The sequence below is a fragment of the Ischnura elegans genome, chromosome X, assembly GCF_921293095.1.
Source record: "Ischnura elegans chromosome X, ioIscEleg1.1, whole genome shotgun sequence".
NCBI classification, from domain to species: Eukaryota; Metazoa; Arthropoda; class Insecta; order Odonata; family Coenagrionidae; genus Ischnura; species Ischnura elegans.
This window is the reverse complement of record NC_060259.1, coordinates 52,446,165-52,467,082: the sequence shown is the minus strand read 5'-3', so window position 1 is coordinate 52,467,082 and position 20,918 is coordinate 52,446,165. Positions and strand designations below refer to the sequence as shown.

General features: G+C 39.0%; 1 protein-coding gene across 1 annotated transcript in view; it reads right to left on the bottom strand.

The window, feature by feature from the left end:
* Positions 1 to 830: 830 nt before the first annotated feature.
* Positions 831 to 20,918, bottom strand: part of LOC124170918 — a 184,779-nt gene continuing 164,691 nt past the window's right edge. Inside the window, exons 3-6 of the mRNA XM_046549972.1 lie at positions 19,534 to 19,676; positions 17,828 to 18,056; positions 4,873 to 4,987; positions 831 to 1,535 (exon numbers count right to left, since the gene is read on the bottom strand). Coding sequence (XP_046405928.1) covers positions 1,401 to 1,535; positions 4,873 to 4,987; positions 17,828 to 18,056; positions 19,534 to 19,676 — 622 coding nt within the window. The 3' untranslated portion in view covers positions 831 to 1,400. The remainder of the gene's footprint in view (positions 1,536 to 4,872; positions 4,988 to 17,827; positions 18,057 to 19,533; positions 19,677 to 20,918) is intronic.

Here is a 20,918-nt window from a genome sequence, read left to right as displayed (position 1 = left end):
CGTTATCTGTTGCTTTAGTCTCACTTGTCAATAACTTAGGCTTGTGTGTGATTCGCTGCAGTGGTGCAGCGAGGGGAAGTTTTGGGGGATTAAACCCCCCCCCAGAGGTGAGAGAAACTTTTAGGATTAATCAATTTTACTTAATTTGATAAATATACTTATAGAATAGTGTAAGGATTAATAAAATATCCCTCAGAAAGCAATAAAACTCGCCATTTTGAACCATTTATCTTAACAATTTTCTGGGGGAGGGCCCCCGCATCCCCCCGCTTATCCTGGCGGGTATAGCACACAGCTGAGGTCTAGTTGCGCCTAAAACCCCCGTAGTCTTAATTCCTAGCTGCGCCCCTGATTCGCTGAGCTGTCTTCAATTGAGCTGAAAATATTGTTCTATTCATAGAAGTTAGATCTCGCAGGGTTGAGATATGTCCAGGAAACACTCATCATACAAGTGAATGTGCAAGGAGTGCTGCAATAAATCCCAATCATTCCACCCAGAGATTCACCCTTTCAGTAACATATTTTTTCTCCCCGTTGGTATAAATTATATGTTTGCTATTTCAATTAATATAAAAATGTTGACAACGCTGTTGACTCTAAAAACCCCAAATTTTATAAATTTACAGCGTTAGTTTTAAACGAGTAGTACATGATCGAGCGGTAGTCATACCTTCTCTCATGAGAGTGCTCGGTCTGAGGAATGAGATTGTGTGCAGTCATTATTTCCATTCTTTCGTGTGCTCCCCACTTCACGGCGGGAAGAAGTAATTTTGCACTAACTCGGTGAAAACTTGAGGGTGATTAAGGTTGCGAAATGTGTGCATCATCAGTAGTGAAAAAAATATAACATTTATTATAGTAATGGGCATATTCATACACATAACAAAGTTACTAAATAAATTTGAACTTCTCTCTCACAGAGTATAAACATCTTTACATCTTTCATATGGCGACAACTGATGTAGCACGCAGACTCATTACCATCACCTTATAATATTATCCTGAAGCTACTCATCTTAAAACTCATGAAACGTAACTAAAGCAAAGGGAAAGACGATAACTGGGATCTAGCGAATAAACGTCAAAAAGTCTCTAGGCACTTCATAAGTACACGGCCGGGAAACGAAACGAACACTTCCGGCCACAGCGCCAGTCCACTCGGCGGGCGGAAGTGGGGGGAGCCACGCGCCGAGGCTTCAATGACTGCGCCCCTGCTCTAACATGTCCCAACTTGTTCCCTGCACCACTCGGATTCTTTCGTGTCCAGTCAAAAAGTTCCGTGGGAAATAAGGAAAACGGAGGCAGGGGGGAGAGGGGGAGTGATAAACCAGGATGGAGCGAGGCGTGTGGGCCCGCGGGGCCCTTGTGCGTGGCGACGGCGTGTCACTCGCGGGCCGCACTCAGGTGGAGGTGGCGCGCAGGGCGGCCGCCAGTGAGAGCAGCAGCGCGAGGGCCGAGCTCGCCGGCCACGAGGATGAGTTGCCCAGCAGCTCGGCGCAGTTGTCCGAGCCGACGTAGTGATCTTTGCAGTGACTCTGAAGGAAAAATATGCCAATATTATTATTGCTAATAGTAATAATAATTTTTTTTAAATTATCAATAATTTATTATTGTTTATAAACACATTACAATACATTAAAAATACATATCTCAAATTTTAAAATACATATAATACATTAAAAACATTCCCTTTACAAATTCTTAACACGCTTTTCACTATATAACCAACACATATTCTGGCTTATTGGGCAAGAAAAGATAAAAGAGAAAAACCCTGATATTACAAAATTTTAGGATAAAAAAATATTTTTACAATTAGGAGACCTTCTGAGCCAAAACAGGCTCATCAGCAGGTTCTCCATAATTCATTTACAAGAAGTTAAAAACATAATAATAATATAACATAATAATAATAATAATGATAATAATAGTTGATGAAATAAATATCATTGTTGCAACTGCTATTGCAACAGTAAATATTGCTGTTGTTATTGTTAATAACAATTAAATTGTCATTTTCATTTATGGATTCGTTGAAATTGGAGTTATTTTATTTATTTAGAGTGTTAAAGTCTCACTTGTTCGCTGTTATTGAAAATTTATACTGTTATTTCTGCAACTTTTGTCAATTTAACTTGTTCCTGAATTTATTGTTTTTTTTTCATTTATAACAACATTATTTATAGGAGTCCATAGTAGTTGCTGTTGTATCTAACCCTAAAAAATGTCTAAATGTCCTTATTGTTGGTAAATGTTTTTACATTTATTATTTTTAGAAATTGTTTGTTAATACCCATCAATATAATGATAAGTGGCATTGTTGGATGCTTTATACTAGAAATATTGTTTATTTCGGGTTTGTTTATGTAATTGTTGTAACAATTGTTGTTAATGATAGTGATAATAAATTTTGTTTTTTTTTCTCACTTTCTGCAATTGCAATCTTTACTCTAATACTTGTTATTTTCGTGATTGTTACTGTAACTACTGTGATAATTGTTACTATTCATGATTTTAGATTATTATTATTATTAAAAATATCATAATAATAATAATAGTAATAATAAAATTAATACACGCCTTTATTCGGGCAAGGTTGAGACTAAAAAGTCCCCTCTTCTACCTAATCGTATTATTGTACCAATGTATCCACCTTATCGTAGGTGATGGGTCTTCTCTCGACCAATGTTGGTAACTAATCGAGTAAAAGTACTCGGATTACTTATAACGATTAATTTTGCAGTAATTTGCACTTGTGACAATTACTTTTTACGACGCGTAATTTTTATTTGTAGTTTACTCCTTACGGTGAAAGGGTTTCTTCCGTTGCAATCATTACTTGCTCGTAATATACGATTATTTTACTGATTTTACTGATATACCCAGGCCTACAGATAACTTCGAGTCCCTGAGTACCATAATTGGCTTGTTTAGGTTTATCCACCCTTATATTGTAGCCTACTTATGATAGCTGCAAAATATGACATCCCTTGTGTTGTCATGTTATCTTTTGTGTGCATCAATATATACCACCTGTCATACAATCATTGGGAGCCTTTAGAAATAAATAACTACACTAGATTCCTAGCGCTTGAGAATCAGTGAGTCATGATCAGAATTAATTCACAAAAAGAAGTGAGAATTCCAGAAGGCTCTACACCCAACTCCTTCTCTTCATCCTCCTCCACCAATCAAAGGAGGTAAGTATATAATGACGCAAAGCAAAGGCAACAGGTCATTAGTCCTGATGAAGCCCCGAGAAGGGAGAGGAAACGTTGGCATTTTAAAGCTGGTTCTCTCAAATAATAGCACCTGGTAATTATTATTTTGAGTATTAAACTGATTATTATAGATTCAATAATCATGATGATGATGCTAAGGAACGTGGCGGGGCCACCGAAAATCCAGCGTTATTCTTTACGTTTGTCTATGTTCCAGCATGAGTGCTGTTCCTTTTAAACATGGCCTCATCGAGACTTAGAAGGTATTATTATGTTTTAATTATATTTACATATTATAGTTTAAAAGTTGTGATATGCACCATGATGCACTGAATTTGTTGAGGCCTTAACCTTGTATAATTCCCTACGCGTCCAATGCGTCCAATTTTATTTTTTTATAAAGATCGCCGAAAACTTAAAAGGACCGTGAACTCATGCACAGATAATCCGCAACCCGGATAAACCGCAGCCGGATAATCGGGAGTCTGCTGTCTATGCCGAAACTTGAGTCGGATGAAATAAATAAGTGTGGAAAGAAATAGACAAGTACTTTCATTATGTTGAATATCAAAGATTTCCTCCGAATTACGCCGGAAACTGTATCTTTTTAATATTTGAATTGTAGAAAGCAAGTTATGTATTTAATACATTTCATAGGTTACTTTCCTTAACCTATGACATTCATTAGATACACAATATCCGACCCCGGTGGTGGAGTGATGAAGTCCTCGTCTGCTTATCGTGGGGAGATTTTACCACCCGGGGCATGGGTGAATGCATAGTTCTGTCTCGATCCCTTGAAAGTCTTATCACAGGGTTAGTCTATTAGGATTCCAGGGGTGAACGTTCCAACAGCTTCCGCCAGAAGCAAAAACAAAGAAGGAAGAAATATGCGAGCTCACTTTCGCGAGGTATTCGTCAAAGAGACGAAGTATGCGGGCAATGCGAATTGACCTGCCCTTGGACGGCCAATTAATTACTTCGAGACGATGATAAAAGTACTCCAGACCGAGGGATGGCTGAGTTAATCGGTGGGCCGAAAATTGACTCGGCTTTCAAAACGTGAAGTCATCGCCCTGGCAGTGTGAATTGCTGGCATAACTTCGCAACTTTTCCCACCCCATGTTTTAAAATAGGCTTATCTATTACGCACGATTCCCTCACTCTGGCATAAAGAATAAAAAATTACTCGGATTTTTTAATGCTTTGCCAACTTTTAGGAAAATTTAAAATTTACTAAATTGATTTCATTTCAGCGAGAGCTTTATCAAGAATCTATCATATGAATTGAATACAGTGGGTTTGCTTTGTTCTTGGGGTAGGTGCATTGCGAAATCAGGGGAAACCTTGACAAAAAAATTTAAATTTTGAAATATTATCGAATACTTTATTTTGTCCCGTGTCAAAATATTCCGCAAAGGAGTGCTAAGTACGCGGAGCCTAGAAACATTACCTTCAGTGTCTCAGCTTTCAAGGAACATTTCCTGTAAAAACTTAGTTTCAAAGGTAAGTCAAGTCACGTACACAAGCATTTCATTTGGTAAAGAATTTTGAGCGTAGTCCCTCAAAATATTGGGCCTCGTCTGTGACTACTTCCGATAACGTTGGGACTTGAGTAACCCCGTAGTTTTAAGTGCAAGGGAACACTCACCTCAATGAGGGGTAGTGCCATTTTGTCGAGGTATCCTTCCGTGAATTTCGCTGCCTCGCTGTCACACGTGTCCAGAACCGATTCCTTTGAGCACTGTAGATATCCTTGGAAGGAGCTGAAATAAAATTGAAATTATTTACAATGTTTTTAATGTAATGAAAAATACCATCGAAAGGTTTTTAGCGCTGTTGTTGCGCAAAGACAGTTAGATTAACCAATATGTAATACATAGGCGGTGCATCGCGTGAAACAAAAGTTCTTTTTATCATTAAAGAAGAATGGGGTGCATCCAACGTCCAGGAGTCCTAGAAGACCTGGGCCATGTTCAAATGAGGACCTATTTGGGAGTTTGGGACCAAATGCGGGAGTTATTTAATAATTATTAATGAAATTTCGGTCGATTGAACATGTTAAATATCTCCGATATACCAAGTTAATCTTCGATTATTGACAATACTACTCTCAGAATGCTTATTATAATTTGTTCGTCATTTGTTTCTCAAGAGTGATGTCATCTAATTGAAAGGAAAATAGGCGTTAAAGGATCTTAAGTAAATGACACGCACCTTATACCATTTTTTCTGAGACTCATGGTTCGCAAATACCCGACCATTGCTATGCACTCAGATTAAGATTTATTTAATTTTCTATTAATTTTTTTACAGCAAATCTAGTCCTAGGGCAAGTAATTTTGCGAAACTTCAGTTATGACCATGATCACCGCAGAAAAATGTCAATTGTTCCTAAAATACTACCAATTTTTAATGACTGTATCTCGGCCATTTTAAGCATATATAGTTCATTTTCCCTTCTAGCTATAAAATATAATCTTTTTCAAATTCAGTGATCCAAACTTATCTCACGAAACTGACAGTTTGAGATGAATTTGAAACAAACCTATCAATGCGTGAAATTGCGAGTTTTTTCCCTTTGCACCCTGGGGTCGGACAAGTCTATCGGAGTTGAAAATCTGAATTCAATGGCATGAATAAACGGATTGTCTCATTTAATTTCCGACTGGCATATGATAGTTAACAGTACAAAAAATGAAATATAAAATAAATTAGAAGCGTTTTTTTCAGTGAATTGTGAACATTTTCATCAACTACAGTTCTGAAGTGTGAGTGAATATTCCATGCTCGTTAATGTGCTGTTTTCATCGAGTCCCCACCAAACGTTTTGTTAGCGACATGAATCCTTAAAGAGACTGTATCCTCATCTGGTGTTCGATGTTTTGGCGCTTGACGCCGGCTACACCGAAATAATTAATTGGCTCACAGAAGCTTAAGCCTTCGTGGATGGGAACGCGGACCTCGGCTCGGCACGGAGCGTTTTCTGAGTGCAAATAGAAGATGGGCAATTTTGCCAGCATTTAGATATGAGAGAGACAGTGATCAAACGAAAGAAGTAATTGTGCGGGCTGCAGCAAGTTCATTTCATTCCATAAAGAAAATAGACAGTTTAATGCTCTTATAATTTTCATTTGAAGACGGGTAAGGAATCATTCTATTATGTGACGCATTAAAGATTTTTGTAGCGATTATTAGAGGCTTTTAAGTGATGCACATAATTTTATTTAAGATTTTTAATTATTTAAACTAATACACAATGCAACTGAGTATTATGTATCAGTTTATTAGCAGATTATATACCATGGCGTTGGTGGATCCCAAAGTTAAGATGCGAAGGACGACACTCGTTTTCTAAAAGCTCATATCCTTTTCCACTAGCGATACCAAATTAACTGACAAAACCCATTAACTATACATGTATTGATCTATTTGATAGATTGCTGAAATAGGAAGGTGTTAATATCATTCATGGATTTTATAGGTTAAGGCAATAGGTTCAATGAAAATCTTTCTGTTCACCATGCCTTGAAACAGAAATTCATTAAGTTTCAGCGTTTAACAGCGTAAATCAGCGTTTTAACTTCAAGATAAGTTTGATCGGTTTGAATAAAGCTCGCACATGTAAAGTCCACAGCTCTCGGAATTTCTGCTTTGAGGATAGGCGGCTCCGATTCCGCTGACAGTGGGGGGTATACTTCCAGGGCGTAAAGTGTCAATGCATACTTTAACGATGTCCCTTTCCATAATAAAACGTTGGCGCTGGTGCTCCTTAAGTTTGCAGTGCATTCCACGGTTTAGATGAACTCGTGCAGTAATTACGAGTCGTTGTTCACTTCAGAGTTAATACCTAGGAAAACAAAATTGAAGCAAACGGTTTTTCTGTTTTTCAAAATGTCATGTTTGCAAGCAGTTTTTGGCCGTAAAAAGAAGGATTTCACATAGTTACTGCAAATAGTTGCCTTTCAAGTATCTTCGCACAGAAACCGTGTGCGACGTTGTATCTACGAGGGTAAAGCTACAGTATGAAATAAATGTTTAAAATGTTAGGTTTTTCCACTAACATGTCCACGCCGTCAGTGAAAAATAACTTGAAACATGCGTTCGTATATTCTACACCATCTATCAACATTATAAATACTGCAGCATTACGTAGTGATTTCCTATAATAAGGCCTCCTAGATTTGAATCCTGCCTGCAGAATGGATAACCTAACCTCGTCGAAAGAAAAGAAATTCTTCATTGAGGACAATGAGGAGAAAATTTTCTCGCAGTTTTCCGTATATTTCGTCTTTATTCGGTTTTCTATTGAGGAGACCGATATCTTGCGAAAATGGTATAATGAAGGAAGGAATGGAAGAGAAAATCTCGCCATCAGCGTCTGACCGCTTTCAAGAATGGAGACCATGACTGTGTGGGATACACTCCCAGGGCGTAAAGTGTCACAGCAGACCATCAATGTTGTCCTTTTTCATAGCTTATTGTAGGCGATGGTGCTATTAAATTTTTCATTATTTACCAAGGTTTCGAGGAATCAGTGCAGTAATTACGATTCATTGTAGCGATGATATCAAGGAAAACAAAATTAAATCTTACCTTTTTTCTGTTTTTCAAAATGCCATGATTTTATGCAGTTTTTGGCCATAAAAAGAAAAATGTCACATTGTGGCTGCAGACAGTGGTACATTATCCCTGTATAGAAAGAGTGTGCAATGTTGCATTTGTAAGGGTAAAGCTACAGTATGAAATACATGTTTCCAATGTCGAGTTTTTCCACAAACATGTCCGCGCCGTCAAGGAAAAAACTTGAAATATGCGTTCGTATATTTTATACCGTCTAATAATATTATAAATTCTGCAGCATTGCGTAGTGTTTTCCTACAATGAGGCCGCCTAGATTTGAATCCTCCCTGCATAATGGATAGCTTACACCTGCCGTCACATCGTCCTGAACTCTTTAAACTCCTTGATCCTCTTCCCAGCTCTTCTTGCATTTGTTCACGAGGGCAACCTAAAATTGGATATCGCTCACATTTCCTCTGTGGTTGAAATAGTTAATTGAGGATTCGTTTAATTTTAGTCGTTGCTCCATTTTGTGTGCATCGCTGTGAAAATATCGGCCCTAGGCGGATAGAATGTGAACGATAACCGATGCAGCTCAGGATTCCCTATAGCGAAAGCATCAACATTCAAAAGAGCAAGAAGTCAGTTATTCAATCTGAAACGTTTGAAAATGACCGTTTGAAAAATATGACCAATTAGAACGCACCACACCGCACCGTGATGAAAACTTGACCTAATTAGACGCAATGTTAAACCTAAGCTAGAAGTTTTCACCTGAAGACACCGTCTAAAAAACCGGCGAAAAGTTCGTGAAATGTGAATCGATGAGGAGGATATCCCGAAAAATGAGCTTCGTATAACGTTCCGTTCCATGGAAGCATTCATCCATTCCGCAGTCCCTATTCTACGACTTGCTGGGTGTTAAAAGGCGGTAAAATTGCGGAAAAATGGCTTATCATGCTCTATCCTCCGATCAATAATTCTCCGCACTTCAAGGTTTTTTGTAAGACCATTAAATCAGCCGTAGATATAATATACATGGCCGTTGATATAATGGAACATGAGAGTCAGTAGCTCAATGGGACAGGCTCAATGGACAGGCAAAGTATGACGTCAAGACAACCGGTTGCCATGGAGATCGGCATCTGTTTTCCCAAACGATACGAGTTACAGTAGTTTCTGCTGCAAGTAATTTTAACAGTGAATTTATGATTACTACGGTAAATTTAAGCCATCTCACCAAAACTGAAAGTTACTATAGAGTGTCCGCAACTAACCTAATTTTTATTCTGAGCCAGGTGTTAACTGTCCACATATAAAACGCCTTTTACGAGCGGAGTAGACGACATTGGTGTACGTAAGCCACTGCCATTGTCTAATAATTACCCATATTGGCTCGTGTTGACTTGGAAATGAAAATAGGGGCTGCATGTATTATCACTGTGCTTGTAAACAAAATATGAAAACGTAGTGATCTTTTTATGTGACACGAAGTCTACTCACTGGTGTTCTGGAGACGAATTTTAGATCTGTTACACCAAATACTACGTTTATTGGCACAGCGTAATCTCTTCAAATAAAATATTTATGTTATGAATCGTAAATTATGAGTAAATACGTGCAATTTCACTTTCATCCTAATTTTGCCCAAAAACTGAACGTGTGGCAGACCAGGTGTTTTGACAGCCGTGTAGTTCGCTAGTTTCTCGTGGGTTGAGTGGCAAGCACTTAATTTATCTTCTATTGAAAAGCAAAGATAAGAAGCCCCAGATTGGATACTGCAAACACGAAAATCTATTGTTAGATTTATTGAATGATTTTAGAACTTTTTATGTCTCGCTAGATAGCTGAAGATGCAGATACAATATACCTTTGCGATAGTGGCCGCTCTGCGGGAGTTTAATTATTTTAAAGCTAAATTTAGGATTCAATATTGAATGATAATGCGATATGAGTACAGAAATAATTAATTACAAATCCAATGATAAAATTTCAACTAACAATAATGCTATGAAATCCGCGGGCGAGATAAGACAAATGATTAAAGTATCACTCAATGATTGGAAACATGCCGTAAAGATTTGTTCGGAAAATAAAAAGACCACTAGCGATTTGTGACGTCACGACTTTACGAACCCACTGTCAATGAGGTTAAGACAGGTTGGAATAAGATAGAGCAACAAGGTCGGGGTAAGTGACTGTTGACACGTTAAATTGGTTTAGCGATGCACTTCTTAATTTTATGAATTAAATGGACAATTGTGTATCAAGTCTTGCACGAGCACTTTCCTTACGATGCCTTTCACCTCAGAGCAATTGTTTGGCTTGCAGGAAAATATGGGAATTTATGGGAACCAAACCCCAATAAAATGTTACAATTTGAAACAATGGTTATTAAGCAAAATTACAACTACCCGATTGCAATAGTGAGTCGGGACGTTCATTTTCATCAAAACAATGTTTTATTACGGTTGAATCGAAATTATCAGGAAATAAAATTCGCTTGTCGTGTCGTCGTCATTGTTTACGCTAGGTTCTTTTTGCCCATTTGAAAAATATTAGCTTGAAACCTTGTGTCGTCAAGTTTAAAAAAGGTGTTAAATAGTGAACAAATGATGACAGCTCCTCACTTATGTCTACCAAAAGAGAAATTAAACTTTGCTCCTAAGTTCAATCCCGTCACATATTGGTCAGGAATCCTTATTGACAGCTTTCAGCTATTTCTGCGCCCATGATATCTCACCGCCACCAGCGCGATTTTTATCCAGACCGTCATTAGACTCTTCAACAACGATATTTGCCCGCTGCTTTGTCTTGAAAAAAGAAACAAATGGTGCTTCGGCTAGAACGACTCAAACAGACGATATTCTGCAAGTGACAATATCGCTAGGTTGCAGTTTCCTCGCTCCACTGCTTCTTCCAGTCGAGTCGTAGGGATGCGCTAAGTGGGTTCGATGGGCATATTATCAAGGCGAAGAACACTTGGAATATGGAATTGTTGCACAAGTAGCAATGCTCCGAGGTTTTTGATGCACGATAAGGTAAAATTTTTCCCGCTAATGGGAAACTAAGATTGTCCGGGTATAGTTTCATCAAGCACACAAATATAATCATAATTTTCGTTTGAAAGGATACATTTTACATCAACTATAAAATCAGTCAGCCACTTGAAAGATTTTCGTTCGAGATAATTACACAATGCCATTTAACCTATTTCGGTAATTTTTTGTCATGAATTCTACGGTATGGAAGGAGAATATTCCTTCATCGGGCCATTTGTTACAGACATATAGAAAAAAATGGCGAATGAGTGTTGCATGCTGCCAAACGAACGCATAGATTACTTCGGAGGCAGAGTATTAGGTCATCTAATCGAAGAAAAATGGGCATAAAATGCAAATATTTCTAATGTATGACCTCTTTCCGCTTTGAAATATGGCCACTCAGGTCAAGAATGTTATATGAAAAATTTTCTGTCCCTAAATTTTTAATATCCGAGGAAATTAATCTCACAGAGAATATTTACATATTTTGGGAGTCACATTGATGATACTGATGCAGATATTTTCCCGGCGATGCAATTATCTCTGGGAAATCATTGGAAAAACAATGCATCCTAGTGATCATGTTCATGAAATTCAGTCGACTACTACGACCTTTATTCATATTAAACTTAAGTCTCTAACATACGTTAAATATAATTTGTATGAGTTATACATATGTCATGAACATTTGTGGATCCCCAATTGGAAGCGTTTAGCCGGAAAAAACAGCCACAGCGACCTCAGTTTGAATTCATTTGTTTGGAGAGTGACCCCCTGTAGGATGCTCTCCCGACAAAGTCGATGAGTATTTTCGTCTCAAACCTATAATTTACCTGTACTTGTATTTTTGTATGTACCCCATGTTTGAATCGATGGTAACATTGGAAAATCTCAACCGGTAGAAGATCAGAGAAGAATTAACGCATGGCATCGTGTGCATTTTGTATCCAGAGACAATTGATCGCCAAGAATATGACCATAGGTTTAAATATGGTCTCTATAATCTTAGGCATTTTACCGACCAGAGTAGGGACCTGGATAATTTTGGTAATCACTCTGGTCTTTTCCCAAACCTATAGTGAATTTCCATATTAATTTTCAATATAAACGCCGTTGATCGTGATAACCAGGTAAATCTACTCCCGTATTAAATCGTTTTAGGATTGACGTGGTGGAAATGCGATGTATCCATGAAAACAACAAATAGTAATTTCCACACTTTAATGCATAACTCCACTACCGACCATGGTTTCGACACTATCATTTTTAAGGCCTATCTATGCCATTTTCAAGTCACATAGTGTCGAAACTATGGTCGGTAGTGGAATTATACATCAAAGTATTGATATTACCATTTTTTGTTTATGTTTCACCATGGATAAATCTCTTCCCGTTGCCGCGGTGATTGCAAAACTTTCACAATCGCACCAGTTTGTTCACGCTCACTATAAAAGCCAAAGTGAAACAGACCGTCAATGTCGAATTCCGCCGATTAAACTCGCTCCCCTATTCATAGTTTGAGGTGGGCCGTGTTCGCCTCTATTGCCAACGAGTCTAGGCTTCTTCCTCGGACACGGGACGAGCGCGCGCCCGGCCGCCTCCGTTCCGCTGGCGGGAGATTCGCGGTCTCACAAAACCCCTCGCAAGGGGTTGGAGGGGACAGTGGTAGGGGATGCGAAGGCGTGTCTTATCTCCTTATATTGTCACCCTAGTCGCATTCTGCATTCGCCGGCGTATCTCCAGAGGGAAATATGCAAGTCTAATTATTTGAAATTAACACGGAGGTAGCAGTCTCCCCTTTTGTGATCCTGTCTCGGGATATTCTATTAGCGAAAACAAAGGGAATCGGGCGCGGTGGGGCCGCAGCGAGTAATTAAATGAAGGGGTGGGCGGGGGAGGGGAGGGGCCGATAAACGCGGCCGGGGGCGCTAAGGAGGAGTGTGGGGGGGGGGGGGTGGGAATCGGGACGTGTTGAGCTCGGGCGGCTGTGATTGGGTGGCGGAGACGATGGCGGAAAGTGGGGAGTTAGGCGCTCAAGGTGCAGATGTATCGTCTGAATGTTTTTTGCCGGCACTTATTTTTTGAAAGTGTACAGATGAATATTTTATGAAAAGATAATTTTAATCTGCTTGCGTATTTATGTTTGTCATCCATACAAAATTATAGTTTTGATCTAAAAGAGCTGAAGACATCTTTCCCTCTTATACTCTTCTCTCTATTTCGTTCACTTTCTTCTTCACGTTATCCCATCTCCTTCCCCTACTGCCTCTTCGCACTTTCCCCAACTCCAGATAAAAATTGTATAAAATGAATGCTCTACACACCATTTGTGCCTTGAAGATGATGTAATATCGTTGAAACCTAAGTATTAATAAATTTTATAATCGTGAAAAAATGCAAATATTTATTTCAATATTTCAATATATTTTAATCACTATCAATTGAGATATTATTAACAGGCTTTAGGTTAGATGAAGAAAATGGTAAGGTTTTCTCTTCTATTATTCGCCTTCAATCATTTACTAAGATTTTCAAAATGCTGCTTTTGAGACCAATATCTCTCATTCTTATCTGAAGCTCAGCACGATATGATAAGTTGGAAATACGGGATTATATTTATTAATGGGAACTCGTATTAACATAAAATTTTCGCTATTGGATTCTGATGATTTGTAATCATGTAATGCTTTGTAAAGAGAATAACGAGTTATATGTACAAATGGAATTTGAAGTGATGGAATATCGTGGTAACTTGCGGAAATAGAGATCCGGGATGGATGGTGGGAGGATTGGTGCAGGATTCCTGTGCTGATGATTTGGGTTCCAATCCCCGTGGTGGTCAGATTACGTGGAGAAACATGTTCGGGTGCTATCCTGCACTCCGCTGCACCTTCGCTACAGGCTAGTGCGAAGACGTGACGCAGTTTCTCGATATCCTTTCTTCTTACTCTGGCGCCTTTATATTTTTACAGTGAGCGCTTTGAAGAATCTTGGCGTGTAAATTTTTATGTAAGATTGAAGGACAAGGCAGATAACTTTTCTATTCCTCATTGCGTCGTGTAATTTTCTTTCCAGTTTTACAATTTGGCTCTTCATTCACTTTCACCTTATATAGATACAATTGTTATTTTGAATTATTTGCACATTGCGTAGCGTTAAAACTGAAGAATGCCTTGAATAAACCCACTTTTAATATTTAATGTTTTTATAAAATTGAATGCTTGAAGTCGAACGGAAAGCTTGGATAAATTCGACTCTCTCCGTTTAGCACACCGATGAAGGGGCTCAGTTGCCGAATACACCTCCAGAAGTTACACTTAAAATTAATATTTTCTGATGTAGAAGAAGAAATATGTCTTGTACTCCGTATTAGGACTTGAATTGGCCATTCACTATCCGAATTGTGGTCATAAAACGAAGATTGCGTGTCAGAGGTTCGCGCAAGAGTTGGTAATCGGACGTTGGCAATTATTCCTTTTCATGCAGATGTCGTGTGGTGAGATTTTAAGGACATGATCGAATGCGTGCTTGAAATTAAGGTATCGTTGCGAATTTTATGGTGACGAATGCCTTTTGGGAAAATAATTGTCCTCTCAAAATTCTATATCCACCCTTTTGGTAGTGTTATTGAGGAACAAGTACAGATAAATTCTCGGTTTTGATTGTAAAAATCTTTTGTGTAGTAAGAACATCTTATTAAGTATAAGAATAATAGTGCATAGGTAATTCATAACCGGTTTATCTTTTGAGCTTCAATTTGGATGAACCTTGTTGCTTGTTTTTTTATCAAAATACGGCAATATACATAACTTTATTTGGAAAATCAATCTGACTATGCACATTTCCAACTTTATCACTGAAAACTTAGCGATAAACTTCCACTACGTTGCCGATATAATGGAAACATTTTTATAATTTACCAAAAACTGAGACATATCGGGGATAACAAAGTCTTATCTTTGTGAAAATTCATTTTGGTGATCAAAATTACTGTATTATATTTTCAGATTTTAAGTTATCGCCCAGTTGTAATTCTACGTCCGATTCAGCTATTCGGTTAATACCCGTCGGACTGATACTTTCCAGAAAGAATGCCACGGAAATGTTCATATCTTGCTGAGAAAGTCTATTAACCCTAGGACAGAAATTGATTCATACCTTAGTGGAATCGTTGGGGGTTAAATTTCACCATGATTTCCTACAGTGCCCTAATAAGCAAAGCACTGCATGAAACAAATAACATTGGACGCAATCGCGCGCACTAGTGCAAATATGAATACACTAAGGATGAAGTTCGCCTTGAAAAAATATTTGGCTTAGCCGGGATTCGACCCCGAATCTCCCGATTACTGGCCAGGCGTACTAGCTAAATACACCATCATAGCATCTCCTCAGAGCCAACTTCGGGGTGGGTTTTACCAAACAACCCATCCTGAAGTTAACTCAAAGAATATAGTTGACTAGCACGCCGGCGACCGGGAGATCCGGGTTCGAATCCCGGCTAAGCCAAATACTTTTTCAAAGAGGACGTTATCTATTGGTGCATATATCCTTAGAAGCATTGGATTGTTATGAAGTCAATGCATAAAACATCTTGAAATAGAAAAATTAACTTGAAAAAGAAAAAAAAGCAACTTGATTTTGGCATTTTCGATTTAGTCTTTTTGAATAATAGTTTCCTATAGTGAGTTTCGATGGGTGCGGAGACTGTAAAAATTAGATGCCGGAGGTGTAGGGACGTTTTGTTTGCGGTGTGTGTAGCCCGCTGGCGTCCACGTCAATGATCTCTACAACGCTAGAGCGCATTGTATACGCTACAGCGCCATACCCTAAGCATACTATTGTGCCCGCTACTTTTGGCCCAGGAATACATATTAGTAAATTGAAAATTACTGGAAAATTTCCAAAAAAAGTATTTCCAAATGTGTTTGAGAAAAATTGCCAGTTACTTTTAATAGACTAATATGTTAGAATCTCACCAGATTCAGCTAGAAACAACTCTCTTTATTTTGCGTGATAGCTTTCGATTTTAACATGTGACGTGATTAACCAGGCCCGGAACTAGTGCGGGGCATAGGAGCCACGTGCCCTGGGAGGCACATTGCAGGGAGCGACAAAATTTAAAAAGTTTAAAAGAAAAATTTATTTAATTTTTCTTATTAAATTATTTACCAATTGTTATTAAATTATATACTATTAAACATTAATATTAATAAGGATTATTGATAGCACACATACGGCGTGGAATTTAAATCTAACATCTACCGCATCTGAAGAAAAAATAGCTCACGGATGTATCATATTTTGGTGGTAGGGTGAGGGGGAGGGAGGGAGCGCGGGAGGATCAAGGATAGGGGCGGTAAGCTGATCTTTGCCCACCTAACAAAACTCCTACTTCCCGCCCTCTGATTACCTTCTGTTTCAACGAGGAGTGCAATGGTTGGGTAAGGGGTGTTCATTAATTACGTGAGGTGATTTTGGCGATTTTTGGACCCCCCTCATCCCTTAGTGAGATATCATGAGATTTGGCTCGACCCCCTCCAGGGGCGGATCCAGGACTTCTTTCTGGGAGGGGTGCACAAGCAAGGCCGTATCCAGGATTTTGTTCTGGGGGGCACAAGGATACCTCGTAATACAAAAGGAACGCAATGATAATGGGACCGTATTAAAAATCTTGCATATTTTTTAAGGGTCTGGGGGGGAACGTGCCCCCCTGCCCCCCTCTAGATCCGCCTATGACCCCCTCCCCCCTCTAATCTCACGTGAGATTGTTCAAAATGCATATTTTCAGGCTAAATGAGGCGTTTATCTATGCTTCATTGCGTCGGATTTATTAAAAAAAAACAATTTGTTTAATTATATATATTTAAGATTAGTTAAGAATAGTATTAAATATTAGATTGAAGAAGTTCGTAGTCTAGAGTCTCGTTTTACACTGTTTCTTGAGGAAAAAATTACGTGGTTATTGCCAGATCCCCCACGTGAGATTAGGTGAGAATCGGCTTGACCCCCTTCCCCCCTTAAACGCCTCACGTAATTATTTGGATGTCACCATAGTGACTCACCATTGGCATTGGCTACCCAGAGCGGGCCCGCAACGGTTGCACTCGTGAGGGTCGGAAACTAAGTCCAAGACTTTTACGACCCCGCTTCCTCAGGAGGAGAAAGACAGAGGAAGGTTATTGAAACGATGGATCAATGACGTGAAATTGAAATTCGTTTCATAGGCAAAGGTAAAGATCGCTTATTGTAAAAGATGTACAGAGTCATGGCATAAGGGTTTTTCAACTAGGGTTACGGATGTGGGTAAGGTTTAGGGTGCATTTAGGGTATCGATATTAGGGTTCTCTTCGAGGTTCGTATTCCCAGAGATGACTTAACAGAGGATTATTTGTGGCAGCAACTGATTTTTGAAATGTTTGCAGCGCATTTTTCACTTATATTAAGTTGATGGATTGAACTGAGTGGAGAGATGCGTCAAAACAATCCTAGGATTGTTGACCAGTGATGATGATGATGATTAAGTTGAGGGTTGTTGCTAGATCTTTCCGCATGTTCCCGATGTTTACGAAAAAAGCTAAACAAAGCATCGTTGTTTTTAGATGCACGAAAGAATATTCTATAATTAACAATACTCCACAGGCTTTTCCGTAGGTAGTTAAGTGACTCACCAACGTATGAGAGCTCAAGGGAACCCTTAGAGGATACAACGCACCGGGGCCGGGAACCAAGGCAGTGGCTTATACGCCCGATCACCCGGGGAGGGGCTGGAGAGGAAGGGAAAAGGAAAGAGGCGCCGCCGCGATAGGAGCCCGACGACGTCTCTGGGAGAGGAAAGGTGCGGAAGGGACGGGAAGGGGAAAACACTTCAACGCTATAGAAACGAAGAAGGCCTACTGAATAGCGAAACCAAGCATAAGCAATTAATGTTCTAACGATTTTGGAGGATTATTCTATGAGGAAGAATAATCCAACGATCATATCGTTGAAGTGACTCACCAGCAAACCCTTCTCATGTACTCTTGATTTTCTTCAGGGGTCATGGTCCTTTTGGGGATGTCGAATCCGGTCATCATTGCGTCGTCGCCGTGGTCCCCTCCGCCGGAAGCCGCCAACCGTGGGGAGCCACCCACGAGCCCCGCCGTCTGGATCCTCTCCTGGAAGTCCTTTGCGCAGCTTTCGTGGTGCTTTTGGACTTCAGCCACGCAAGGCTGATGCCGGAGGAAGTCTGCAAGGGGAGAATGATTCCGCTTCAACCAATGCACAGCAGCGAAGTGCTCCTGGGCCATGGAGCAACATTTATTTGGAAGATGAATTTGATGATGCGCAATTACAACTTTATCGCTATAAACTTCGTTATACTCCGCCAGATTTTCTTTTTTCCGAAATTTTGCCGACTTTAAGGATGCAGTTTCATAATTTAACAAAAGTTGTGACTTATTGGGATAAAAAAAGCCCTGTTTTTGTGAAAATTGTTTATGTTGGTCAAAATTACTGTATCATGTTTTCTTATTATAAATTTACCGCCCAGTTGCAATGCTAAGTCCTAATAATTGAAGCCGACAAAAATGCCTCGCGCAATGCGCTTATGATAAGTTGCGTCCTTAAAATTGGCATGTCAAGGCAATGGATGGGGAACCCTCTGGTATAATATTTCAGGCATTAATATGGCTCTCCTGCCACGGTATATGTAGGCGTCGTTTACGTATTGCAGGGTTTGAAATGCCTAGTTTACCTCATCTCCAGGAATAATTATGATGCACCAGCGGTTATATCATATTCCTCACCTTTATTTTTTTATAATTTGTTGGAAATTGCAGCAGAATCTTCTCCTGAGTACTGGTGAATAACATATTTCTTGGTGTGATGGCATGGTACCTTTTACTCATTACTTATTCTCATCAAACTCTACAGCAAGGCGAGCTTCACCTGATATTATTTGACACGCCATGGAATCCGAATTTTCCATCACAAAAAATTGAAAGTACTAGCATAGGTATTTAGAATTCCCTTCCATTGTAGCAGTAAAATCCACGCGGTGCATGATTTCAGAGTATTCTATATTAAATATGAACCTGAAATGCAAACAGGACTAAACATTGATTGTAGATTAAAAAAACGCTTTCTTTGCCAAGCTAAAGTGTACAGTATAAGTTATAAAAAGACAAAGATGATAAAGAAAAGGTAGCGTTAGGCTACATTAATATGAGGGCCTATATCCCTCCCTTCCTCATTTTATCCAACTGAACAAGATATCAAAGCACTGCAGGAACAAGTGACTTTGTACGCAGTCACGCGCACGGGTGCAAAGTTAAATACACGATAGGATGAAGTTCGCCATGAAAAAATATTTGACTTAGCCGGGATTCGAACCCGGATCTCCCGAATTTTTTCCCGTACTTTTTCATGGCGAACGTCATCCTTTGAACAAGATATGTTTCTACAGCAGTTATGTGTCCATTATGCACCTACCGCATATGGTGTGATAGTAAAAAAGCTTGAAGATAGTTTGATTTAAATTTATAAAATGTTGACAGCCAACTGAGAAATTGGCTGCTACATTTTACAAAAGTATTAGAATCTCTTTTAGTTCCTACGACAGCTACAGATTACTTTAAATAAAATGAAGTCGTTTAGTCGCGTATGCTGAAGAAAATAACTTCGTCATCACTGTGAAAACTAAATTAAATCCCTCTTAGTCTCACCTCTCTTGTAGGTTTCGTTCGTACAGAGATTTGTGAGTACTGAATGAGTTCCAGAGTAGAGTTTGTGGAAAGAATCTCTTTGCAGCGTCTTCATACATCGTTGAGTGAAGTCATCTATGCATTTCAATCCTTCCATGAGCTGCCTGTGAACGAAAGAGAAAATATTCAGTGTCAAAACATGGTTAAATATTATGCAATAATATACACGTCATATTTTGGTACTGCTTCGGTAATTCTACGGAAGTCCAGGCTTCTTTAGGAATGAACTAATGAGCAGGTATAATACGAATGTGAAATTCATGAATATTAATTTTTTCTGACGTCTAGCTATTAACGATTTCCTTTGAATACTTCAAAGAAACAACAAGACCATTTTCACTAGGGTAAAGTATAACTTATTGGTAAATATTAATTCGCACCTATAAAAACAGACCCTTGTTATTAATTTTGTGGCCCAAAACGGCTGCGGTAAACAACCTTATTGACCTAAACTCCCAAAGGTGCCGTGATACCTTGAGACGAATTTCTGAGTCCCATGCAAATGTATGTATGCCTATTCGTATGAGCATGTAGCTTGATCTAACCAATGTATTTTAAGCTCAGTATTAAGGCACTTAAGATTAAGTTAGAGCACGTGATTAGTTTGCGTAAATATCTTTTAAAATAACTAGGCCGCCGAGCAGTGGCGTAACTCGGACATTGTTATGGGGAGGGATGGGATAGCCTGGGGTGGCGATCCTCTCCCCTCGTTGGGAAAAAAGATTTTTGTAAAATAACATGCCTGGAAATACATTTCACATCACTTTCGCACTAAAACATTAACTTTAAGCAGACGCAGTTATTAAATGTCAAAACTAGACAATAGTTTCAAATATTGTTTTTATTACTCGGAGGCTTTGGGGGTGGGGAACTATCCCCCTCCATAGTTACGCCACTGCTGCCGAAGCTACTGACTGATACAGAATCACAGAGAAGCATGCAACTCGATTATAAGGATTGATTCAAAATCGGAATACTAACCTAACGCCTGTTTCTGATTTGATCGGGAGTCTAAATTTTGCAATATTAAAAATTGAAAATACTCGAATCTTTTGAAACTTTTCAAATCGCAGCATCAAGACGGATAATAATATACATAGGAGCCGCAGGCGCGCTCGAAGTTGCTCTGGTGAACTCTGACTCACCCCGACCGGCGAATTTACAAAGAAAAGTTACATTTTGGCGCATATGTTTGTGTTGTTAGTATAGTGTTTAAGGGAACATTGAAACTTAAATCTGTACATATATGACATTTGCAAAGAATAACAAGATTGTACACCATCAAAATCCAAAAATGCTGATGATCTTGCGTGGATAGATATCACAGATAGATTTAAAGAGCCGCG